The 25,986-nt window shown below is 36.9% G+C and overlaps 1 protein-coding gene across 1 annotated transcript in view; it reads right to left on the reverse strand.

Annotated features, from left to right (window-relative positions):
• The window catches only part of KMT2C (lysine (K)-specific methyltransferase 2C), a 191,567-nt gene that overhangs the window by 72,651 nt on the left and 92,930 nt on the right, over nt 1-25,986 (reverse strand). Inside the window, exons 7-13 of the mRNA XM_010006003.1 lie at nt 19,065-19,227; nt 18,203-18,374; nt 15,995-16,109; nt 15,023-15,195; nt 14,130-14,290; nt 11,423-11,536; nt 9,247-9,983 (exon numbers count right to left, since the gene is read on the reverse strand). Coding sequence (XP_010004305.1) covers nt 9,247-9,983; nt 11,423-11,536; nt 14,130-14,290; nt 15,023-15,195; nt 15,995-16,109; nt 18,203-18,374; nt 19,065-19,227 — 1,635 coding nt within the window. The remainder of the gene's footprint in view (nt 1-9,246; nt 9,984-11,422; nt 11,537-14,129; nt 14,291-15,022; nt 15,196-15,994; nt 16,110-18,202; nt 18,375-19,064; nt 19,228-25,986) is intronic.

The raw sequence follows: 25,986 nt of genomic DNA on the forward strand, positions 1-25,986 counted from the left end.
GAGTGAGAGGAAGCTGGGAATCTTTAGGTTCTCATTGACACATACACTAAAACAAACAGTAACCTCCAACTGATGGTTAAGTACAACAAAATTAATTTTATAAACAAAGCACAATACAAAGCAAAAGCAAGCAATCATAACAACAGTTACGTCCCTAGATGTTATTACATCAAATGAAGACAGAAGTTTGAGATTGGAACATCCCCTTTTACACTCCAAATCACATTTTGAAAGAACAGATGGCCTTAGTTGACTTTTGAGTCTAAACTACTGACAACCATGGCAACAACTACTTTGATAATCCTGTGAAACAAAAGGAATAGAAATAAACCACTGGAAAAAAAGAAAAAAATAGCTATGTTAATTAATCAAGTATCACTTTCCTGCACGGTTGCCACAAATAAACCATTATAAAACCCCATTACTAAGATTTTTTTCACCCCAGTGTCTTCATGTTAGGCTGTGGTATCAAATTTTACAATGTTATTATATATATGTATCCATATAGTACACAAACAAACTCTTTTTAACTAATTAATTATTATCCCTATTTATATAGTTCCCACCATGGTGAGATACTGTATAACTGTCCCAAGAAATACGGAAAAACGGAAGGAAAGTGCTAAGATGGATAAGAAAAAACCCCACTGAAGTTCCTCACATGCATTAAAATCTGTGGAAGTCTTCCTCAAGACTGCAGGAGATAGCCATCAATGACTTATTAAGTAACTTCATTCTAAATTTACAAACTAGAGTAGTTAAAGGATAATATTTTTTCCTAATTCTAAGTTTGTGATACTAAGAATAACAAACCCCAAGATGAGAAGTCTTGGGAATGACATTCAGCAGTAGGATCACACGGATAATACAGAATACCCCCATGCATAATAGTAGTCCCAACTATTCACATGTGCATTAACTGCTCACATGGGCAAGCCCCAACACATTTACACCTTTGAATACTGGTCTATAAGCATCAAGGAGCTTTGCAAAATGTGTTTGGTTTTTCTGCAATGAAATATTCTCCATCAAGAATGTGGGGGAAACAGTTTCTTTGGAATCAACAACTCAGCAAAATAGATACTGATCTCAGATTGTAAAGGGGTATTTTGCTAACAGCTGGGCTGACTGAAAATAGGGCTACCCTTCAACTGGTTTCAGGCCAGAAGGATCATGGGCAAGACCTCCCTAACCCATGTAAGGCTCTGTCAGGTTAGCTCAATCTGCTGATGAAGGTGAGTATGGGCCAATATCTCACTTACCCCCAAACAGATGAGCAAGAGCTCTTATGATACCTTCTGCCTGCAGAGCTGAGTAGGCACTAACCTACAGCTGCTCAGATAGCTCAGTATTCAAACTGGCACAATAGATTCAAAAGAAAAAGTCTGCCAGTGACCTAAAAGCCTAATTATTCAGAAAAGATGCATTTAAAAAATGCAACCCAAAGTGTGGACATGGTGCTGTTCAGTATGTCTGCTTCCTAGGAGTTTAGCTATGCTTGGATGGGAAAGGGGATATGCACAATGTAGCTCTTTAAAAACAAACAAAAAAACCCTACCTCTTCAAAATTTTGTCCACACAAGGGAGTATGTAGACATACAACCTATAAACTGCTTAGTGGCCAGAGATCACCTCTGCATGTTCAACTTCTTATCATTGTTCTCCCTCTGTCAAGGAGCTTCCAAAAAACACTCCAGCTGAACTAGTGCCAGCAACTGCTCACCTGCACTTGGGGTAAATAAAGTGAGTGTTCTTGATTCAACAGCTTACACTGTAAGATTCTGCTATGCCAGTTTTTTGCTTGACTTCAGTTAGACGGTCATCACACAGACAACCTGCCACCTCAGAAGGATCAACAGCCTCTAACAGGTGAATAGTGTTGAGCAGAAACCTTCTGTCCCTGCAAACCTAGAGATGGGCAGGAGTCCTTGTTCACATCCAGGATGTGAGGGAGTAACATTCATGATGCAACAAGCACAACTGCACCCAGTCAGAAACAGGGAAAGAAAGCAAGCAGACTTCCACAGAAATGGAGGCTTGATCCACCTGCCCAACACACAGTCCTGGGGGGTGACTCCTCTGAAACACAAGTCACGCTCTACCTGTGCTCAACCATCCTGGGCTCCCTGCATGCTCAGCAGAAGGAAACAGGTACTTGCAGAGGGCAACTCAATGCATGGGATGAAGGAGATCAGTCTCACCTTTCCTACATGCCTGTACTGCTCTCCCATGACTCTAGCAGGAACCTTGAGGTGACTCCAGCAGGTCTGTAACACTGCAAGTATCTGTGGTTGCATGAATCCCATTCCTTGAGACCACAGCAACTTTCACCACACAGAAATGGCAGGACTGAAGTCTGATTTTGTTATATCAAGAGCTCTGTACTTCATTAATCAGTTCTCCATTGAAATCTCATGGTTTTACTAAGCACTGCCACACTAGTTAGCAGCCACATCAGCAGGTCTGTGGCAATATTTACCCTTACAAGGCTGGCCATATTTTTAGTATCAAAGAACATTCCATTTTACCAAGACAAAGTTAAAACTTTCATAGAATTTTAGTTACAGCTTCCTTATATTTATAAGATTCATAACGCATAGCAAGTAACTGTTCTTATAATATGGCAAATTGAAAAAAAACTGTAGAGCAACACAAGGAAAACCTGTGTATCACAGAATCAAACTTTACATCAATTTATAATGGAAGCAGTGTGCTGGCTAAGGGTAAAAATTCAGGATCTCAATCATGCTGAAAATACTTAATCAACAACTAAAAATACCTACTTATTTGGGACACACAAAATTATCTTCCTTCCAAGAAGATACACTTCTTCAGTGATTGAGTATTTTCAAAAGAATATAAAGCTAATAGAATATTAAATCTGAATATGAAATATTTGGTCTTGCGAAACGAAATTAATTGTATATGATTCATGAACCATATTGTTCAGAATTAAATTGGAAATTTAATCCAGGTTTTATTGTAGATCAAAAACATTTGAATTCTCAGTCAGATAAACTTAATTAAAAACACACAGTTCCACAATACTACGAGCAAATGAATTACATCAAAGAGATGCATTAATTATACTTTGGCTTTTAATTAATGCCTATTACTACATAACACTGAAAGGAAAGTTCTATTCAGTTCATTTATATCAGAACCATGGCAATAATTATGTATTGTGACAGAAACAGGAAGTTCTAATTCTCCATCATATTCGTGAGTCCTTGAAATTGAACAACGCAGCTGCAAGTAAATTGTAACAAAAGGAAACCCAGTGTCAGAAGGGTCAGTCAATCTCACTAAATTACCACCAACTGTGTTTAGCTGCTTAATGCTTTATGAAATCCACTGCAATTGCAAATGTGCAAACCTGGATTTGCATTTTTATGTTTCATCTAATTTTAGGATTGTGAACAAAATTTAACCTGTGCAAAATACAGCTCCCCTCAGAAAAAAACAACACTACACACACACAAAAAATATTAAAAAAATTAACCGTTGAAAAAGACCCTTTAAAAATCTTATTCAATGTCCAACCACTATGACATACTTTGTGGTACCCTTGTAACTGAAGACATAAAACCCCCTGTAATACCCGATACAGAACACATATCCAAACCCATCATGGTGCTTTGCATTTTTCAGTATCATTAAAAAAATTCTCTTAAAACACCTAGAAATATGTAGTGAACTGTATAACAGTGATAATCAATATCTTCATGGTGAACATGAAGTACCCCCAACGACAGCATTTTCCATAAAATGCAACCTAATATAATTCTTAGGGTAAAACAAAAACAGTAGAAGGTTACTATTTTCTAGTCAATATTCTACAGACCATTCTCAACTCTTTAAACTACAGTCTTACAGTGCCACCTATCCTGTAACACCCTCAATTTTTTTTATTTCAATTATGCTTTCCAGTACACAGTGCTGTAGTAAAAATAACTATTTCAAATATATTCAATTTGGATAGACAGAATAAACCCAACACCATTTTAAGTAAACCTCCAGAGGAAAAAAAAAACAAAAAAACAACCTATTTTCCTTGTGAAGATTTGTTTAAAACTAGATATACACCAGTCTACTGCTTCAGAAAGCAGAGCTATGAAAAAGACTGGAGAGGTCCTGCCAATGGCATAAATTAGCAGCTTATAGGCAAGGGTGGAAAACCTGCAAATTCCACGGAGAAGACACTGTACTGACACAACTCTGAGGACAGCAGTGTTAAAATTTTATCACACTTTTTGTATCTCTGATCTATGAACAACTAAATATTGGATATATGTACAAACCAATTTGGGTCCACTATGGAATAGGGTAACAGAAACAGAAAAGAGAGTCCATGGACCAAAATCCATGGGAAGTCAGTGAAATGCTAAGCCTGGCAGGTGGAGGATCATCTCAACAGGGCTGGATGCAGATTTAAAGCTTACCTGTAGCTGAATGTATGGATAATATGCTATCCTAACTAACACTTAGGAGAAGTGCACCTTAGTGACAGGAGTTCTTATGCTGACACAGAAAAAACACACTCTCTGGAGTAGAATAAGCTTGTACCAGCCAAAGTAATTCTTATCAGTATAATTGTACCTACATGCTGATTTATACGTAGCTCCCCTTTTGTTTCAAAGATGGATTTTTCTCCTGTTGCTTCTAACAAAACAGTGATGCCTGCAAAATTGCTAGAGGATGGTGGTGACAGCAACACTGGTAGTACAGCCCCGCAACAGACTCAAGAAGGCTTTTTAGGCAGAATATTGTCTTCACAGATTGTGAGATGGGTTTTAGTCCTTTCAAAATAGTAGTGATGTAGTGATGTTGCAGACACATCTCTAAAGCCTTCCACAAACACAAGCTAAGATCCAACAGAGGAAATAACTTCTAATCAAGCATAACTTTATATTCAATAGTGAAACTGACTGATTATTCAAATGTATTTTATTAGCAAACGTATTAACAGATTTTGAAAAGGGATAATCACCCTACTGCTCAGCATAATACTTTTAATTTAATGAAAACAAATCAAAATCAGAAACTGCTCCTTTATGTGGAATCTCCTGACTCCAGTGAAGCATGTATCTTACAAAATTGAGGAGTAATATATTTAGGATCCACATAATTTTTTTTCCATATTCTCTTTCTTAGGAAGTTCCATAAACCCACTGCAATGGATTTTTTAACTTTTTTTTTTTTTTTTTTTTCCATATTCTCTTTCTTAGGAAGTTCCATAAACCCCCTGCAATGGATTTTTTAACTTTTTTTTTTTTTTTTTTTTTTTTAAATTTTTAAAAATCAAAGAATGATAGAATGGTTTGTGTTGGAAGGGACCTTTAAAGGTCATCTAGTCTAAGCCCCCTACAGTAAGCAGGGACATCTTCAACTAGATCAGGCTGCTCAGGGCCCCATCCAGCCTGACCTTGAACGTTTACAGGGATGGGGCATCTACCACCTCTCTGGGCAGCTTGCTTCAGTGTTTCACCACCCTCATAGTAAAAAATGTCTTTTAAACAGGAACTGGACATTCCAACATGTAAGCTACATATTAAAAGATTAAAATCTTCTAGGAGAAAGTGGATAATACTGCTACGTGTGGAAACTGGCTAATGTTGGCTTGTCTTGGGGGGTCCACAGAGTAATCAGACTCTTAAAGAAGTATTTTAAACCTGTGCAGTCCTGGACAAGCAACTAGTTCTGCAATGACAGTTCCTCAGTGCAACAAAATAAAGCAGCTGCAGAGCCAACATTAATTCACGAAGTACAGGACACACAACCTCTTTAATTAACATAACCCACCAAGCAGTATTTTGTGTAACTTTTCTCTATTATTTCACTGCCCTTTACCACATGTTGCTAAGAGCTCATTCAGCTACAAGATAACATTTGTATCACATAATCTAGCTCCTGACACAAAGCAACTCAACAGCATTATGTATTATTTTGCAAATTGAAAGAAAACCCCCTAAAATTAACATGCTAATGAGTTTCTTATAAAGGAAGTCATACATGGGGCTGCTGGCACAAGTATCAGAAAAAAATGTAGCCTTTTTTTCTCCTGAGAACTAGAACAAATATTAACAACAAAAAAAATCACTATATGTAAAGTGTACCTTTTAAGATTACATAAAATGAGCAGAAGTAGATAAAAACACAAGATGTTCTTTGATGATCCAGTACATTTAAGAAGCTTCTTTTCATATCCACAAGTCTTGATTTGGAAAAGTACACAATTCTTTAAAAAAATAATAAATTAACATTTACAGAAAAAATAATAATTTAAAAAAAACAACAAACAAACCCAAACCTAAACCAATTTCTCTGTGGAATTCCAATGCTAAAACATTTAAATACATGCCTTAACTATTGTGGAATTGTCCTATTACATCTTGCTCAAAAGGAAAGAACTTACCTGTAACTTGACATTACTAATGTCTTATTCATAATCTACAGACTATTACTTGACAGTCTCTCAGCAAAGGCCCAAAGTAGGAGGTTTACACAGCAAACTCCCAGCACAGGAGATACTTTTTTCACTGTTCAAACATTTCTGCAAATATGATATATACCTTACTGCACAGTGATCTAGAAAAACCTAACTACAGCAAAATTAACACAGAATTCCTAAACTCAGTGGAAGCAGAAAGTTCTAATAATAAAGCTGTTTTTAGAAAACATAAATTACATATGGGCTTTTTATCTTTTTTTCAAGACACATTATCTCCAAGTAAGAGACTTCCATCTTCATGCCCAACACGGAAAATGAGATCAACAAAACTAACCAATGAAGAATCTGAAAAAAGTTCCAAAGGCAAATCCTTAGAATCATAGAATCATAAAGGTTGGAAGGGACTTTAAAGATCATAAAGTTCCAACTCCCCTGCCATGAGCAGGGAACCCTACCACTAGATCAGGCTGCACAAAACCTCATCCAACCTGGCCTTAAAAACCTGCAGGGATGGGGCATCAACAACCTCCCTGGGCAACCCATTCCAGTTCCTCACCACCCTTAGAGTGAAGAATTTCTTCCTAATATCTGACCTAAGTCTCCCCTCTCTCAGTTTAAAACCATTACCCCATGTCCTATCACTATCTTCTCTGACGAAAAGCCGCTCCCCAGCTTTCCTGTAGCCCCTTTCTAGTACTGGAAGGTGCTATAAGGTCTCCCTGGAGTGTTCTCTCCTCTAGGCTGAACAGCCGCAACTCTCTCAGCCAACTAGTTAAGTTGAACTTCGATTACTGGTCAGAACAAGTGCATTTTTTTTCACTAATCAAGTATCTGCAGGCTCTTATTTTTCTTTTAGTCGTTACCGAAGAAATTTTTTTACCGATTTCCATGAGGTGCTTATCTGTGCTACAACTGACTAATCAATGGAAAGTAAGAAAGCATATAGGACTGACAACAAAGTACATGTGTGCTTTTCTTACCAGAAAATTGCTATTCAATTCACCCAAGTTCCAGCTTAATAGGTGGTTTGTAATGCGAGACAAAGATAACTGAAATCAAAAGAAACCTTTACAGACTTTTCAACATACTTTTAAAACACAGATAATGAATTCTTCAAGTAACTTGTCCAATTCTACAACTGGTAGTGCTAAGCTGCTACAGTACCTTTTTATTTTAAAATATAATTTTCAAACTGTTGGACAGATTATATTGATTCAGCATCACAGCCAGGATTTTGTGTTGGTCCTGACTTATAAACTGCAGTTCAGCTCAGTTCTATTTGCATTACTCACACCACATATTAAGTGGTTAATTTCTATATTATGTTGTACATAAACAGACAAATTGATACTTTTATAGCTGGTTTGTTTGTTTGTTTTAAGATGCATATCTATTCTGCTACAGGCATTTAAAGCTGGGTTCAGCCTTCATGTTTTCCTCAGTGAGTTCTCTGCTGTTTAACTAATTTTATTACCAGTATCATGATGATGGTTCCCCTGCAGATCAGGGCCAAACTGCACAGAAAAATAAATACAATTCTAAGGGGAAAATGACAGAAGACAAACTTCCATAACAGAAAACCTGAATTAATTTTAGACTGCTTAAGGACTTCACCCTTCCTCAATTTGCATGACAAACTGAGAAAATAAATTTAATTTAAAGACAGTACAGAGTATTAAGAAAAATTATTTTTATATATGCTTGTATTTGAGGATAAAAAAACCCCAGAGATACTCAAAATATTCCAAATTTAATTTTTATATTTGTTGCCTTTATAATAAACCTTTAGCACTTTCAGAACACTATCTCATACCTTTTCTTAAGAACCAAGAATGTTGAACCCTCAGGTAACAAAATAATGGAAAGAATTGTGTGATACATACAAAGTTTTTTAACATTAAATTCAGAAAAGCCTGAAATCATCAACCTAGAAGTCCCAAAGACTAAAAATAAATTGTGATGAGAACAGAAGTGAAGCACTAATTTGTCACACTGACATACTTTTTTGTATAGAATTTCACAAACACAAAATAAATCCTATAGATTGATGAACTATTATCCCCACAACAACACGACTGAAATAGAGAGCAAGATGTTGCAGAAGGTGACCGAGTCAAGGAATCTTTTCACTTATCAAAGTTAATCCCAGTCAAAGCACAACCATTTGTACCAGACAGCTCTTATGTGGTATTTGTAAGGGCAGTGTAAAAAAACCATGAAATTATCCGCAATACCATTAAAAATATTCATCAAGATAATATCTGGCAGCACAATGGAAATGGGCGTTTTTGCAGGTTTTTCTATAAAGCCAGTTTCAGAAATATTAACGCACATTGAGAGTACTAGCCAAAATAAATGCATACAGGAAAAAGATCAAGAAAGAATTTAAAAGGCACAGCATTATACATATCTTCATTTGTAGCACATGTATTAAAAATAGAAGATTTCCTTGTATTTTGCTCTAAGCTTGAGCTCAAAGAAACTTTAATTCTCACTAGAGAACTTTTGTTCCTCAAACAAGTAAACTACACACTCACTTAGAGAGATTTCCTTGTATTTTGCTCTAAGCATGAGCTCAAAGAAACTTTGATTCTCACTAGAGAACTTTTGTGATGTCTGATCTCTCAATTATTTAAAATGAAATTACCTCAAACAAGTAAACTACACACTCACTTAGAAGAATACACCCATACTATGTCCTAAAAAATAAAAGTGAATTTAATGCATTACACTGAAATTTGAACTATATTCTTCAGAGAAGGATAATGGGTAAATGGATAATTCCACATGCTTACCTGTCTTGATCTGGGTCTTCCAGGAGAAAACTTGCGTTTGGTGATGGCTGGTTTTCCCATGCCAATTTTTGGAGTAACTGATATGTAGGTTGTTGGGAGAGCACTTCCAGCAGTGGAAGGCAATGCTGGGGGCTGACTGTGCTGTACGTCTCGTGCAGAATGCAAGTCTAATGAAACATCTGGTGAGGAAGACACGTTTGTCTTGCTTGTATTAACTGGTGGAGGAAGTGAGGGATAAGTCTCAGCTGGTGATTTTATGGGTTTGTCTCCAACTGGTGAACTATTTGCAACACCTCCATTTGCAGAAGTAGTTTCTGCTTCTAGAAGAGCTGGTGTTTCTGACTTTTCATGGGTTTCTCCTTTTTCTACATCTTTTTGCACATTTATTTTTTCCAGTTGTTCTTCTACAGGGACACAAATATCTCCTTTACTTTCAGTCTCCTGTACTTGTGGTGTCACAGTTATGGCCTCAGGTACTGAAGACAGAGGCCGAGAGTCTACTGTGGATACTTCTGATACCTCCACACTACCTTGTGGCAGCTGTGTCTCTTCCACTTGTTTTTCTAACTCCTGCTGTGTTACAGCTGGAACACCTTCCATCACTTCCATCATTATCTCAGTCTGACTGTCACCAGATGCTGGTGTCTTTTTAGGAGACATTTCCATTTCAGCTGAATTAATTTCAGAGATTTCTGCTTCCAGTTTTGTGGTCTTCTCTTCTGGTGATATGCCTGTAACTAAGTACAACCACATTAAAGGCTCAGTGTGAAAAAGTAAAACTTACACAGGCGTACTGGTCAACAAGTATATGTGCTACACATCAAGTGAGCAACTATGTATCACTTTACTCATGTGAATTGACTATGTAGCTTAAAATACACTTCATAAATATTTTTCTTTTTACCCATGTTTTTATTAGTCTATGTATTTATTTCATTGTTTTTGTTCCCTGGAAACACAGCAGAGTAAATCACAAGAAAGTAACCACAAGATTAATTTTTGAGGAATCTGAACACACATTTCCAGGTAGGCAGCTAAAAGTAGCTTCTTCTTTTTCCTTTCTGTGTATTGAAGAAGTATGCTAGCATAAATTAATGTATTTTAAGCAACTGTTCCATCACTTCCAAAAAGAAGACAGCTAAGAAGAAGAGAAGAAGCACAAATAAAAAACATTTCTCTCCTAATGCTGTTTCAGATCTTAGGAGATCACCTGCAATGAAAACAATTGATGCTGTTTTTAATTTGCTCATGTCTCATGGATTTCCTTCAATAATATTCTTCTAGCACCTCTTGAACCAAATCAAGCATCTTCCATCCACAACTTTCTTCATCAAGGAGTTCCAGTCTTGTACTCATTCCGTGGAGAACCACATTCTTTTTTTCTGAATTTAGTGTATCAGATCTTTCTCTAATGGACCCTGATTCTCTTACAGACCACTTACTTTCTGTTGCACTCTTATTAAATTCACACTGCTACAACCTCCTCAGCCACTGCAGTTCCAAGCCAAGTATTTTATTATGAATGTGTCTTTCCTGATAGTTTTATATGACAGCTGTGATATATAACAGAATGATCATAGCTAACCCGCAAGGTATTTTCTGTCGTTCTGGATTTAAATTCAGGTTTCTTGTTTTCCCTTATAGTATCCACCCTCCAACATCAGCTGGAGTAGATGGGACACGCTGGGAAGTTCTTTGCCATTGATATCAGTCAATTACACATTTACAGAGGGCTTGACCCTTTATGGTGTGTCCCAGAACACACATGCGGAAATTAATTTGCAGCTACAAACAGAAAAGACTTGAAGAGAAAGTGTGAGTGGCTGTATTTGAATAGCAACAAATGATGGTTTTTACTATAAACCTCCAGTGTACAAAAGTTTTTAAGTTTATTTCCAGGTTTTGGAGAAAGCCAGCCCCACCAAAAAAAGTAAAACATTGTCCTACACAAATACTCTGAAGACTATGTCTGCTGTCAATAAAATATGTCTTCAGCAAAAACCTTAATACCTTGCTTGAGAGTTCAGATAGTAGAACTGATGCAATTTGTCTCTTACTGCTTTTCCATACATTTTTTCCTCTTAAATCTATAAAATACCAGAAACCTTACGGAATGGAAGGGGGTTCTGAAAGGTTCATTACTGTCATTTTCTCAGACTGCAAAGCTCTTTCTTACCAGCTGTGATACATCCAACAGCAGATTCTTGACCAGGGCCATCACCAGTAATGGGTTGTTCCTGAAACGTCACATCCTCTCCACCACTTTCCATTTCCATTTCATTTGTACAAGCTTAAGGAGAAGCAAAGAAGTTACCAAAATTGCTATGATGTTTATTCTATTACTTTGACATCAGTAGTTGCTGTCACTGTTTGACCTTTTGGCTAAAAAGCATGATAATGATAGGAGTTAGGACTAATCAGGTCATTGAGAAACTTAGAGAGACTATACAGTGCTCCTTTAAGAGCCTTTTTCTAATTAACACTGAAGCTATTTTATACCTCTCAGGTAGAGGAAAATGTCAGTAAAGCAATTATTTACACTTCACTGTGCAAACTTAATTTACACATGGTCACAGACTCTTGAATTACCTGAGCAATACAAGAAAGTCTCTTCTCAGATTCCAGTGTGCTAAATTCAACAGAACTTCCAATTTTTATACAAATACGACAGCTACTTACGGCATAGATATGAACATGTACTAGCAGCACTGATTTTCAACCTACCTGTTCAACAACATGAAAACTAAATTTTGCTACTTTAGACCAAGGATACCTTAATCTGTGAGCTCCTCATATTAAATAAAGGAATTTTGCATGGAAAAGGCACTACTGAGTGCTTCTTTGGCTGACAGTATCATTATAGAACACAAAACCAGGAAATATTTCTTTTTTTCCTCATGTAAAAGCTTTTCCAGTGAAGAAAATTAATTAATATGCACCAGACAAAGTAGGAACAGAAAAACCAAAGTGTATGCTAAGTGTCAAATCAAAAGGAACAGATCCTCCATGGAATTTAGGGCAAAAAAAGTCAAACTATTATAGCTTTCTTTTCAGAAAAGTGTCTTTATAGAGTTCAAAAAGCCAGGAACTATTAGGTGATGCTACTTTTAGCACCTAGATACAGCTCTCAGACTGTCAGCTTTAAAGTAACTTTGAGTAAATGATCATTTAGATTGGCTCCAAATCTGATTTTTAATGTACAAAAGCACTCTCCTGGGTATAAAACACTGTATGACTGATGTAATAGCTCCAGATTACTCCCAGTTGTTGAGATGACAGTCCTGTTCTTCCTTGGGGAGAAGAGTATTCCTGTTACTGCTTCTACTACCTAGAAATCCTAACAGAAGTTTTAAGTCAAACTTTAGTCTTCAAATAAACCTGTTACTTATACAAAAGAGTTTTCAGTAGAAGACTGGGAATTTTTCCACTGTAAGCTTTTGGATATTACTCAGACATCTCCCTAAATGTTCTAAATACACTGCCTTAGAGTCCAACAGTCTCTGCTAACCTTTCAGAAAGGAAGTGATCTTCAAAGTTTGAAGTTGCCACTTTTTCTAACTTGGTGCACATGTTCACTGACAGGGTTCTGCTCTTTCATATACATTTACCTACTGTCACTGCCTTTCCTCCAGGGTTATCTTTTTAACCATTACTTTACTGTTCATGAAAGGTTTGCCCTTACATGTGCAGGCTAAAATCAAAGGAATTTGTTTACACAAAACATTGGCTTGAACACACAAAAAATTAAGTTGTGTTGTGCTCCAACACTTCCCCTTTCCAGTCAAAAATTACCAGGCTTTTGACAATAGAGATGCCTTCTAAAACAGAGCTTTTCAATTTCTTTTAACAAAAGACCAATGCTTAACCACTGCTGTTTAAGCACTGAAAATGCACAAGGCAGTGCAGTTAATCTGTTAAGATTTTATCTTGCTTCCAAACTCATTCACAACTGTCCTTCTCTGAGGAAGTTCAGCCTGCATGAGAGTACATGCCATCCACCAGAGCACATGGTGTGAAATACACAGAGGCATTCAGATTACACAGGTCTTGTGGATGACCCACCAGACTCAGATCAACAGATCCAAGCTCTCTCTGTGCTTCCTTATGTTACTGAATAATTATTTTAAAAATACACTTTTTTGCAACTTCCCTTTCCATCTTTTGCTTAATACGTTTACTTCGGTAAGAATCTCTCAGAAACAAAATAACTAATCATATATTATTTTGAAAAAGGACACCTGCTAAAAGCTTTTTAGTTAAATATACCTGTCCCTTGACCACAGTCCAGCTTCCACTGCCGTGTCCTACCTGGACACATTGAGGAAAATGGGCACTATGAGACTGAAATAACAAAATAAAAAAACAGTGAAGGGAATGTCTGTTTAGTGTCTGTTTAGTTGCCTCTGAAGGACTAAGGGCTTTGGAGCCTTGTCCAGAAAGATACACTTTCAGGAATAAACAAGGAATCATAGAATCATAGAAGGGTTAAGGTTGGAATCGACCTTAAAGATCATCAGGTTTCAACATCTGTTATGAGCAGACGGTCACACAAGAAGAAAGTAAAAAAAAAAAAAAAAAAAAGGAAAAAAAAAAGCTTATTGCCACAGGCTGGGAAGCTGGAGCTGGAAGCTTGAGAATCACCATCAAGGTGCTTACTCGCCCATATTTTTAATACAGGATCCTGAAGCCACAAACCCAGAAATCATATTGAGGAGACAGCTCACCCATGGATTGCTTGACAAGCTGATGCTAAACACAGGAATGGATGAACTCCACAGAGTAATGAGTATAAGTGGCTGGTTCACAAAAGACTTTGTGAGACAGCTGCAGGTATTTATATTTTATGTTAGCATTTTGGAAATATAAAGATTACATTTGATTACCTGTTATATTGTCAGGTTCAGGAATGAGTTCAGAAGTGTCCATTATATCACATGACTGAATCTGATCCCCTTCTCCTTGTTTACAAAGAGTGCAGATGTAGTCTTTCAACTGAGACTCCAACTCATTACCTGGACACCTGTCACATTCTACGTGAATCCACCTAGGGAGATCGATTTAGAGTCATCATGATTTTAATAAGAAAAATGTAAAGTATCCTCGTAAAAACCAATTTAAGAATAGCACTGTTTTACATTACTCTGGGGAAATAACAAAATTCAACCTATGTTTTACTATGGAGAATTTTTAGAAAAATAAGCATGATATGTCAGCATGTCAAACAGTGAATAAATTTAAACATTAAGACCTGAACTGTCACTAAAGCCAAATGGACACCACAGCATCTCCAGCAGTATCGAGACATTGCACAGCACTGACGTGGAGCACAGCCTACATTCTTAACAGGTTCCCAACAGTATCTTTTTTTATTACTATTGGCATAGCAAAACGCATTAAATGAAACAGAGAATACATAATAAAAATTTTAAAAAACCCAAACAGATAATTGCAAACAACAGTCTTTAGGATGATGACTCTTCCAGTCTGCTTACCCACTAAATAGATGGAATGTAAGAAGCAACAGAAGCAGCAGCACATATTTCTCTGTACACCTCAGGTAATTGCCAATTAATATTTACTTGCTAAGATTATAATAAGATTACCTCCAACTGTTCATTTTGTTTAGGAAAGAAGGATCAAGATGCTGTCCAACAAGATACTACAGTCTTGTTCATGAGAGACAGGCTACACCCTTCACAGAAACGCATTCCTGTCACACAACTCACTATAAGCTTTAGGCATTTTAGTACAATTAAACAAAAATCAGGGTTCTTACCTTTTGCACATGTGACAATGCAACATATCTTTCTGGAAGTCTTGGAGGCACAGTTTTTCACAGAAAGGACAAGATAAGTTGTCTTGCTGTTGGTAACAACTGTCACATACCAAACAATTATGGTGCCACTGACAACTCGTTCGTGTGCCACACTCAGCACATACTCTACAGTTCTAGAGATCACAAGAATTTAGTTATTAATTATGATATTTCACAATATCATACTGATAGTACTGCCATTAACTGACATTTTATTGGTTTTAATCAAATAAAATAAAGTTTTTTATCCTTGATGACACTAATAAGTTACCCAGGAATCAACAATAGAGCATGAAGAGCTTGTGCAACAGCAACAAGAGTCTCCTTGCACTGCTCTGTGACTTGAAAGCAGTATTGTGAGACCAAACTTTATTTCTAATCTCAGTTGTTTTTTTAACTATCATACTATGAAAACATATACATCTTCTACACAGGGACTTCCCTTGTTATGCTGAAATCCTATTTTTGTTATTACTTACACTTACAAAGTTACTCATAAAACAAAAAATACATCCTGCTCTATTTAAATGCAAAGAAACCCCTGAGCTGCAGAACTGCTGCTCTGATAAGCATGAGGTAGCTGAATATAAAGAGTGCTCATGTAATGGATTACCTACACTACTGCAGAGGTTTTAATTTACATTTTAGTTTACATTAGATCATGAGAGCAGCTGTGAAGGTTAAGTGAAGGTTATCCACTTCACCTGGATCTTACAGTCCTCTTTACCCCTATGGGGCTGCATCAGCCACTGCACTGACAGCTGCCCTCCCAGAGCAGCTGCAGAGCCATGTGGCTACACACAAGGGGGATTCCTTCAGAAATCACGTTACACAGCAACAGCAGTCCACAATACACCTATGACACTTTAATGTGGATAACAACATTTGGGCCCCCATAATCACAAGGAATTATTCTGAAACCTTTCAACTTACTTTACATTTCCAGCCATTTGTTGGTACAGCATCCATAACTGGTTGGAGACAGAAAGTGTGGTAGCCTTTGTCACATGTATCACACACCAGCATCTTGTTGTCTTCCCCAGAATGTCTAAGAAAAATAATAAGTGATTAAAAAAATTACTTAAACAAGCCATAACAAAAAAAAATCTATTTCATTAAAAACCTAAAAAGGAAGACATGTAACCGAGCACATGAAATTATACGAATAACACAAATCTCTCCAAAGACAATGCCTTCAAATCCATATTTATGACTGAAAATCACTATGCTTATTTCAGCAGGTGCTGAGCCTGTGCAACCATTCCAACTTCTAGAAATTATCCTGCTTTCATTTACACAGATGTAAGCAGATTTAATGACCTTTCTGTACTGAAATCAGTCCAAAATCTGAAATACATTTTTTTTTCTTTTTGAAAAGAACACTGTACTTGCTCCTACAAATAGTCTGTTTTTCCCAATGAAAAGAGTCATCAACTCTGACTACCAGAGCTCCTACAATGTCAACCAACATGACTGCAAGAGCAAAACAAACATTAAAGGAAGAGATTTAAATTTTCCTGCAATCATGTATTATAGAGCTCCACCACAAGCTTCCGCAATAAAACAAATTCACAGAAAATAAGACAAATAGGTTGGTACTATCTAAAGGCACTGTGTTCTGCCTTAGTTTAAACAAATTAATCCAATAAATAAGTATAGAACAAGACTTGCCTTGATAAAGCTTTAAAATATATAGCATTACACATACTAGTCACCACTTCCTTAACTGGGAGACCTGATATTTTAAAATAAACAGTAAATGTTCTCTCTTTGCATGGAGATAAGCTTAAGATGCTATTCTTCAACACTGGCATGAAACTGCTATACTGCATAGCATCACAGGTGTGAAAACACCACATTTTCTTCTACTTTTCCACTAAAGAGATTTGTTAGCAAATACTGTATTTACCCAGCACAACATTTTTAGGGGTACTTTTTAGAATGAGCTTCACTACTTTAACTTCATTGCTGGCATTTGTTATCAGCCGTGTGTGATTAGGGAACAATCTTTAAAGTGGGTGAATCTGAACACTAGCAAACACTGAGTTTTCTGCTTGGAAAACAGCAAAGCCTTGACTGATCAGGTAAATGAGGCAGTGGTGAAGTGGCATTTTTCCTTCATATTGTCCCAGCTGAATCAAGTAAAGCTGAACAAAACCCTTCAAGTAAAGCCCCTTAAAAAAACAACTGAAAAGCAAAAGAACATGTGCCTGAGAACATGTGTAGAGGAGTCAGTTTTCTAAGTGAAACTTTGTAACATTGCAACAATTATGTTTAGCTGTCTCAGTATTTGTGTGGTGTAATAATTCAATCATGATCATACCGCTGTTTTTTTCTTTGCTCAACTAAGCCATGTTTTTGTTTCCACAATGTCTCATTAACTGCCCCTGAAAGATACTACAAAATAGAAGTGAGGGCCCAAAGCAGGGGACCTACCTACTTATGTAGGTAGCTACTTCATGTACCTACTTCACGCACAGCTGAAGTGGCAGTTGAGAAAGGGCACAGGTTCCCAGACTGTAAAGGCACTACATTGAACTAATTTGTTAATTTGGTAAATTCAATAAAAATCCTCCTGTATAAAAGGAGGAAAAGGTCAGAAAGTTTTGCTTATCTCCAGAACCTGCCATGGCAACAGTAGGGGTACAATGGACAGGAGTTCCAGCTCAGCTCTTTTAGAAGAAAGCTCCCAACAAAACAGTTTGTTCAGCTACTTAATATATTAACATAAAAGATCTATCTGGACAAACAATCTACACTTTTTGGAATAAAGACTGGAGAGGAGAAGGGTCCAGGGGCACCCTACTAGCCACCCTCCAGTACCTGGAAGGGGACTACAAGAAAGCTGGGGAGGGAATCTTCTTAAGGGCACACAGTGAGAGGACAAGGGGTAATGGATTTAAACTGGAAGAGGGCAGATTTAGGTTAGACATTACAAAGAAATTCTTCACTATGAGGGTGGTGAGACACTGGCACAGGTTGCCCAAGGAAGCTGTGGCTGCCCCATCACTGGAAGTATTCAAGGCCAGGTTGTATTGGGCTTTGAGCAACCTGATCTAGTGGGAGGTACCCATGCCCATGCAGGGGGTGGGAACTCGATCTTTAAGGTCCCTTCCAACCCAAACTTTAAGTCTCACTTACTTGCAGTTCTGGCACACTTTGCAATCAGGACACTGCCAACCTGCTCTTTTTAAAGGGGTAACTTGTATGTCCAGGCACATCCCATGGTAATGTTGGCCACAGGTAGTACAAAAAAGTTGATCTAAGAGGTCTCCAGGGCTGTCGCACACTGCACAATTTGCTTCTTCCTTTGCTACAAAGAAATAATTTTTTCAATTATTATTTCGTTCAGAATGAACAATTCAATGAACCCAATGAAGCCAAGAAATTCTTTAGTATTTCTTATGCATATAAAACTTGATCTTTCTTATGAAATTCAAATTTAATTAGTATATTTAATAACTACTCCTTTCACTTGGTTTTCTGATATATTCAACTAATCTTCTTGTAACAAAAGTACATTAATTTTAAACCTTAATAAAGTCTTACCAGAAAGAAACAGTTTTATTCTCCTCAAGATAAAGCTGAGAGCTTTAGGACCAAATCTTCTTTATAACAAGTACAAAATAAAGTTCCTAACAGATCTAAACCTATTATTTAGCTGAAGTGTTTGCAACATGATTGCTCTAACTTGAGTCAGGGCAAGTAAGCAAGCCTGTCAACTTGAACAAAAACCTGAAGTTAGACCAGCCTAATGAGTAAATGCTTCCAATGCTCTGTCACTAAAACATCAAGGAAAAATACAAACTCTGCTGTGCATTACTGTCAGTCTTTTACTCAGAATATGGACTTGCATCTTTGTCACACTTAAAACATACGTGAACTCTTCAGTACATGAACTGGGAAAACAGGTCTAAACAAATGCACTCTTAAACTGATCCTACACAGAGCAGTTTTCATAAAACCTGGTACTAATCATACCATTTGGATGCTGTGTACTCACATCTTTCAGGAGCCTGGTCAATATGGTCTGGACAAAGGAGGGACAAGTTACTGAAATCCTGAAATGTGCCTGCTCCAGCAGCACAGGGGTAATGGTACATCTGGGTACATTTCTCTTCACAGCATTTGATAGTGGCTCCAAGGTGCTTACAATATGCACATCTCTGAAAAATAAATGTAACAAATTGTTCAAAAACTATTTTTAATGGTAATCTTTCATCCAGGTCTGTTCCCCAGTCCCATTTAACAGACAAACATCTCAGCCCACAGAAGTGAATGCGTACTGAGGAGAAGGAAACTAGTGGACTGGGTCATTCAGTGGCAGTCCTAGATTTTTCAAACTTAAAATGTTTTAACAAAACACAGTCTAAACACACTCTGATAACCAAGACTATTCTTTTCACAGAAAAGCACTTTTCTTCTGGATGTCATCTAACTTGAGCTAAATTAACCTTCAGTAAACAGGCTTGGAGATTTATTCTGAGTAATTAAGGCAGACCACACTATGCTGTCAATAGGTTATAACTAAAAACCACATAGCTCTGTAAGCTGTAATTGAAAACTAAGTGGACACTGTAATCAGAAATGCAAATGGAAACAAAATACTGTATTTTACCAAAAATCTTACTGACATTAAACAATTCTCCCTGGGATGATAATGTATTACATAACCTAGAACTTTCTTCTCATCTCTCCTTTCAAGGCTACACATGCATCACTGCTAAATTTTGAGAAATTTAAACCAAGCATGATTATTATTAGGGACCATAGTCACATTAGCAAGGCAGTAATTCTGTGGAAAGAACTACCTAATAACCCTCCAGTTCTCCAGTCAAAAGGGAACAGATTCCATCAGCCTGCTTGTAAAAATCACCCACACCTTTCTGATTCAGTTAATCAGTCTTTTTGGATTCATTACAGTCCCTGAAGCACTGTAACATGCTTTTGCACTTTTTCACCAAGGCAACAATACTTTATAAGGCTAAGGCAAAGCACCATAAAATGTGGAGTAAACTCAAGAAAAGACAGGTCAGTGGCTCACAGGAAGGCATACATAACCTGCAGCAAAAACTGAGCTCAGCCAATTCCTGTTTTTCATAATAAAAACATAATACTAACAATGGCATGTTTGATTACTAGCTCAAGTGTTAAGGAACATCCAAATATGGACAAATACCAAATTGAAGTTACATACTGCATCTGCTTAATTCCTAGACTACAGACAGTATTTATTACCATAATTCTTCTGTGGTTCCAAGCCTGGCATGGAATGAGGCATGAAATACTGCTACTACAAGTCCACAGATATCAAAACCAGCCCATATGAAAATACAAATCACAAAGCTGCCTGCGTTAACAGCAACACTGACATTCTTAAAACCAGATTAAATTAAAGTCTTCAGCAAAATATCTGCCTGCACCACAACTTCTGGACAAGGGAAAGAAAAAATATTAATTTATGCTAAATACAAGTGCAGTGTGAGATGATAAAACGCTTCAGCACAGAAATTAAAGCAAGGATAAAGGAGAGCTACTGTCATGTTTCTGTGCCACAAAGTTTAGCATAGTTCTCCTATCTGCAAGACATCTCACCTCTACCCATGTCTTGAACACCTACTAACAGTATGGAAAAGATGCATTCTGTTACTTTACCAGCTGCAATGCAGAGAGGAAGAGGGAAAAGAGAAGCAGTTACATGGAGTTCCTGAAGCAAGTGAAGAAGGTAGCAACACTAACTAAGCTTAAGGACTGCCAATAAAATCAGATTCATGCAAGAAACTCATTTTAGGAAACAATACAATCAGTAACCACTGACTGAGGCTTCTGTAGAAGGTAAATCCTTGGTAAGAAAAACTAGGAATGGCAACTTGGGAGGAAGTGAGGTCCAAAACATCCCTCAAAAAAAGTATTCAACAGAGACTAATTAATCGTTAGGAATTATCTAAGTGGGAAAGAAAATTTTATGAGATGTGCAAGCACTCTAAGAATCTAACATTGACTAAAAGCTGGGAGTAATGGATTAAAATAGCATTATTAACGGAATTTTTAAACCTCATCTATTTTTCAAAGTCATCAAACAACAATACATAACAAATGTAAAATCAGAATATACTTTTTCCAAATGCTATATGACTAAATGATGAAATTATTAGAAAAGAGCAAGCTACAGATTACTGCAAAGCCTTGAAAAATGTTGATGTTGATTTAAGAAATCATGGAAAGATGCTGGAAGAAAATGGAAGCCCAAATTACATTTAATTGAACCCTTCAAACCCATCTGCTAAACTGCACTGGCAATGAAAAGCATTTGGCAGCAAAGTAAAACACACACTTTAAAAACAATGTGGTATATATCATCTGAAGCAAATAAAAAGCACAGAATATCAACATTTCCTGAATTTATAAGAGAGATAAAGAGTCTGAAGAAACAAATGCCCAAAGGGAATTTTTTTTGGCAACAGCTGTTGATGAGAGGAGTTACTTTTCCAGCACTAGAAGCCAGCACTTCTCTGAAACCAGGCCACATGCTATGACCTCAGAAGTATGCAGCTATTGCAATTAGCTGACATTCCCAACAAAGTGAAGATGTGAACAGAAAAATATATTTTTAAAAAAAAACACAAACAAAACAACAAAAAATCTGCTAAATACAGTCAGTAACAAATACTACTTTATTCTCAGTTACTAAAACATGGCATCAGGACAGTAGGAGGTGGAAGGATGGAAGGAATAAACTGTGTTACCCATGAAATGCAGGTGTCTTTACCACACTGTATGAGGACAGTAACAGAGACAGCAGAGTCTTCAATTTCATTAGAATAAGCACAAAATAAGAAGTTATGTGAAAGAGATGTAAGCTGAGTTGAAATATTCAAAGGGCAGGTAAAGGAAAATGATAAACTGTCAAAGCAAGCCAAACACTGTTTTGGTCATGGATCAAATAATTCTACAGCCCTGTTCTACAGAAAACAAAATAAATGTACAAGGTGTCAGAAAGGTAGAGAGTTCATTACTTATTCAGAGTACATTCAATAAAATAAATGTCACTAAAGAGAGTCAGCAGATAGTGTTCCTTCTCAAAAAGTCCTTCACTGGTTACCAACTGTTGTCTTCCACAAGCTCCTGCTGCACTCATCCATAGCAAGAAAGCTCTGATCCCATCCATAATGCTGCTACTTCTCACTATTGTGATTTCCAGCATTTTAAATTGTCCATTCTACCTTCTGCTTGGCCTTTTCACTTTTTTATTTCTACATCTGATTTTTTTTTTCATATAGACAGAAAAGGATCTCATTTTCAAAAGCAAATAGCTACATGGTCTTTCAGTTTTATTTTAAAATTCCCTTTATTCACTAATACCATTAGATCAAACATGACACTGTAACACAAATACAGTGAAAGTGGAAGAAGTAAGTGAACTAACAGAAAATACAAGAAAACCTGATCAGTCATTTCCTATCTTTTCTAGTTGTATGGGGACACATCCCCCATGAAATACAGAAGCAGAAACCAGAGAAAGAATTTCAGGGAAGACAAAGCCACTATCACCATGCTAGAAATCACAGTTACACCAAAAACAACTGAACAAAGAGGTTAGTTCTGCCTGTGGCTTGGAAGCTCTGATGAATGTCACAAATGCTACTGGCTTTAATGGAAACAGATGGACAAACCGGTGACAAGAGTATACTGGTTGCATCTTTCCAACCTTCCTACATCATTAGTATTAGGTATTGCAATTTTTTTTCCCCCTGATTATTAATTTATTTAGCTTTAAAAGGGTCAGCTGAGAAAAACCATGATAACAAGAAGCAATTTTATGATAGTGTACCCAAAAATGCACACAAGCCATCTGTCCTTGGTTAAACAATTCAATGTGTTACCTGTAAGAACATAATTCAGACTGTTCAGCTACTGAACTTGCTCTCATACAAACCTGTAACTAAGGAGAACTGGACCTTAACATCCTGTCATTAATGAGACGGCAAAGAAATTTTAGTATAAACAGTGATAAATGAAGTATGTTCCTGGTAATTCTGATAATCCTCATTACTCCGTGATCTAGAAAAAGCTTTATATTGCTTATAGACACTAATGACCATTAGCAATGCTCATGTCAAATACATTGTTTTAAGTACCACAAAGCATCTAAGAGCAATGCAGTAAAATGTTAATATAAAACCAATTAATGGCTTTCAATTCAACTACTGATTAGAAAAGGTACTAAATAACACGCATTTCCAGAAGTACTGGAAATAACCTTAATTTTTTAAAAAATCTGTATTAATCATGTAACAAATTTGGAAATTGAATTTGTAGTAAGCAATTCAATTAGAGATCAGGTCTTTTTGTTCCTCAATCCTTAACACAAACCGAACAAATTAAAATCTTATACCTGTAATTTAAAACTAAAATGTCTTGAACAGAGATAGCATTCATATCATGCTGAGTACTCTGAAGTAAGTTTAAAAAAAAAAATTAAAAAATCACAACTGTAGAAACAAAGTATCAATTTTTGCTTCAAAAGTATATGGAAACACAGGGGACAACCAAAAGAGGTGCCACTTGGCCAAGCTCAATGCATGACTAAGAAAGACTCACTTCTAATGCAGAATTCTTGACTAGATACTCCATCAGTCCCTAATCTGCCCAGTTATCTAAATAGGAATAAGGAACAAAGGTAAGAAGATACAAATGATGATAACTAAATAGCACTATCAGTGACTCAACACATGCAATCAAGACACAAAGCAAAAGTTGCTTGAAGTGTGGGTATTTCAGACTCTACAACTTGCTGCTTTGTTCCTCCTTCCCACCAGTTGCCTCCTTTTTTCACCTTTATAACAAACTACATTAAATAAATGGTGTTGATACCAAGGCATCCAAACATGGGAACAATTTATATTTTGCAGCAGTATTTTTCATAATAGTTGTGATAGATTAATAATCTGTAAGAAACAAGTTTGCTAATGGAGATTGTTTATTTTGTTTGATACCTGAAATAGGCAGAGGAAACCATGCAAATCTTGTGGCACATAAATCCTTCCACATACAATCAGAAATGTTCCCAAACCCTGCCTACTCAGAAGCTCCACAGAAGGGTTTGTGTGTCTGGCTTGAAGTTGTGTTCTCCTCATCTTTATATAAACTAGTGGAATAACTGCATGCCTTTGATTTCCTCCAGACTCTGCCTTTGCTGCTTTTTTCACACTTTCAGGAGAAAAGCATTTTTCTATTCAGTTATTCACTTTCCACAAGATTTAGCATAATGTAAATGTTTTGAGCAAGTCTGAGCTTCCCCACAGCTAACAACCAACCATTCCATTAACCCTCATCTAATAACCACCGTGACAGAAGGGCACACACCAGCCTGTTGTTTAGTTAGCATGTCAACAATGAGAAGGTCAATAACGTTTAATGCAATTTAAATTGTGATTATTAGGCTTCAGCATCAGCAACTTTAGGACAAACAAGGCAAGAACAGAAATCATCAGCTTTGGTTTAAGGCTGCTTTTTGGCAGGCTCACTAAACAGACTATTGTGCCAGTTCCATTTGATTCATGCTTGGAAAGTCTTAAGAAGCATGTGTAGACATTTTTTTTTGTTGTTGGCAGAGCACAATCTGAGCCACAAACTGTTGGAGGCTTGGAAAAAAAATAAATAATTGGGGGAAACATTGCTACATGCTTGTTGTTTAATGATCTTCTCCAGGCATCTGTTACTGGTCATTGCAGAAGATACTGGGATGAAGTCAACTTTCTGTCTAATCCACCACAGCTCCCATGTTCCTAAATCACATATAAAGATTCCGAAGTAGCTTGAGCCTTCTACAAGTTATATCTATGCTAGAGATCCTCTACAGCCATAGCTAGGCTGGCATCATTAAATTTGCAAAGCAATTTAATAGAAACTCAGTGAAAGGAGAATTTACTGCTGACGCAGCCACACTGTGCTTCCAAAAGACATAAGGCTTGAGATGAAGACATTTAAGCTACAGGCTCTACATTTTGTGTTTATGTATGTGCCAAGTATTTAGGCTCCCATTGCTCCTAACAAAGGCTCAGTAATTTTATGGAATTTACTTAATTGCAATTCAGTTGATCAAACAATGAGTGCCCATTTTCAGGCTCTACTGGCAATACCAGCCAGATCTCCATTACCTATAACTGGAATTTAAACACAGCTCACAGACACATCCACAGGGAGGTCTAAATTTAGATGACAAAAGTTCTCTGTTGGTAACACCACAAAGTCCACACCAAAGGTTTTGTCAGCATGGTACTATCAAGGAAGGGATGTGAATGGGTACTGCTTACCAAGGCTTCCATATAAATTCTGTTCATTTAAGTTTTCTGAATGATAAAACATTAGGCCCAAGCTTCACATGCCTAAGTTCTCTTAAATACTTTTCAAACACTTAGTCAAAACTTTCCACCCATTTCTGAGAATAGAAAAGTCAGTAAGAAAAACATTCTTCTCATCTTAAAAACAACCTCACTCACAAGACTTGCAATTTGGCAGGAATTTTAGCGTGGGGGATGCAAATCTTGCCCTTACCCTGTAGATCTATCCAGATGTGACCAAGCTTGAGAAAACTCTTTTTTAACAAAAAACATTTCCAAAGGTTGTCAGTGAAAAAACACAGAAAAACCTACTCTCATTGATCATGACTGACCCTCTCCAATTTCTAGCACTTACCCGACTACGTGTATCCTCTGCAAAGATTGCTTCAGTCTGACCAGGATTAGAGAGAGGAAGTCTGTAACAAATACCCTAAGCCTAAGCACAACAAGCCACTGGAATGGAAAGCAGACATCCCTATGGCTCTTGATACTACTGTCACTTAAATCATCTGGGGAATGAGAATAACCAGTACACAGGCAGATGGACAAATATGGGTCAAAGAGACAAATGGGACTAACTAC

This window comes from Chaetura pelagica, unplaced genomic scaffold (genome assembly GCF_000747805.2).
Source record: "Chaetura pelagica isolate M959 unplaced genomic scaffold, ChaPel_1.0 scaffold199, whole genome shotgun sequence".
Lineage (NCBI taxonomy): Eukaryota > Metazoa > Chordata > Aves > Apodiformes > Apodidae > Chaetura > Chaetura pelagica.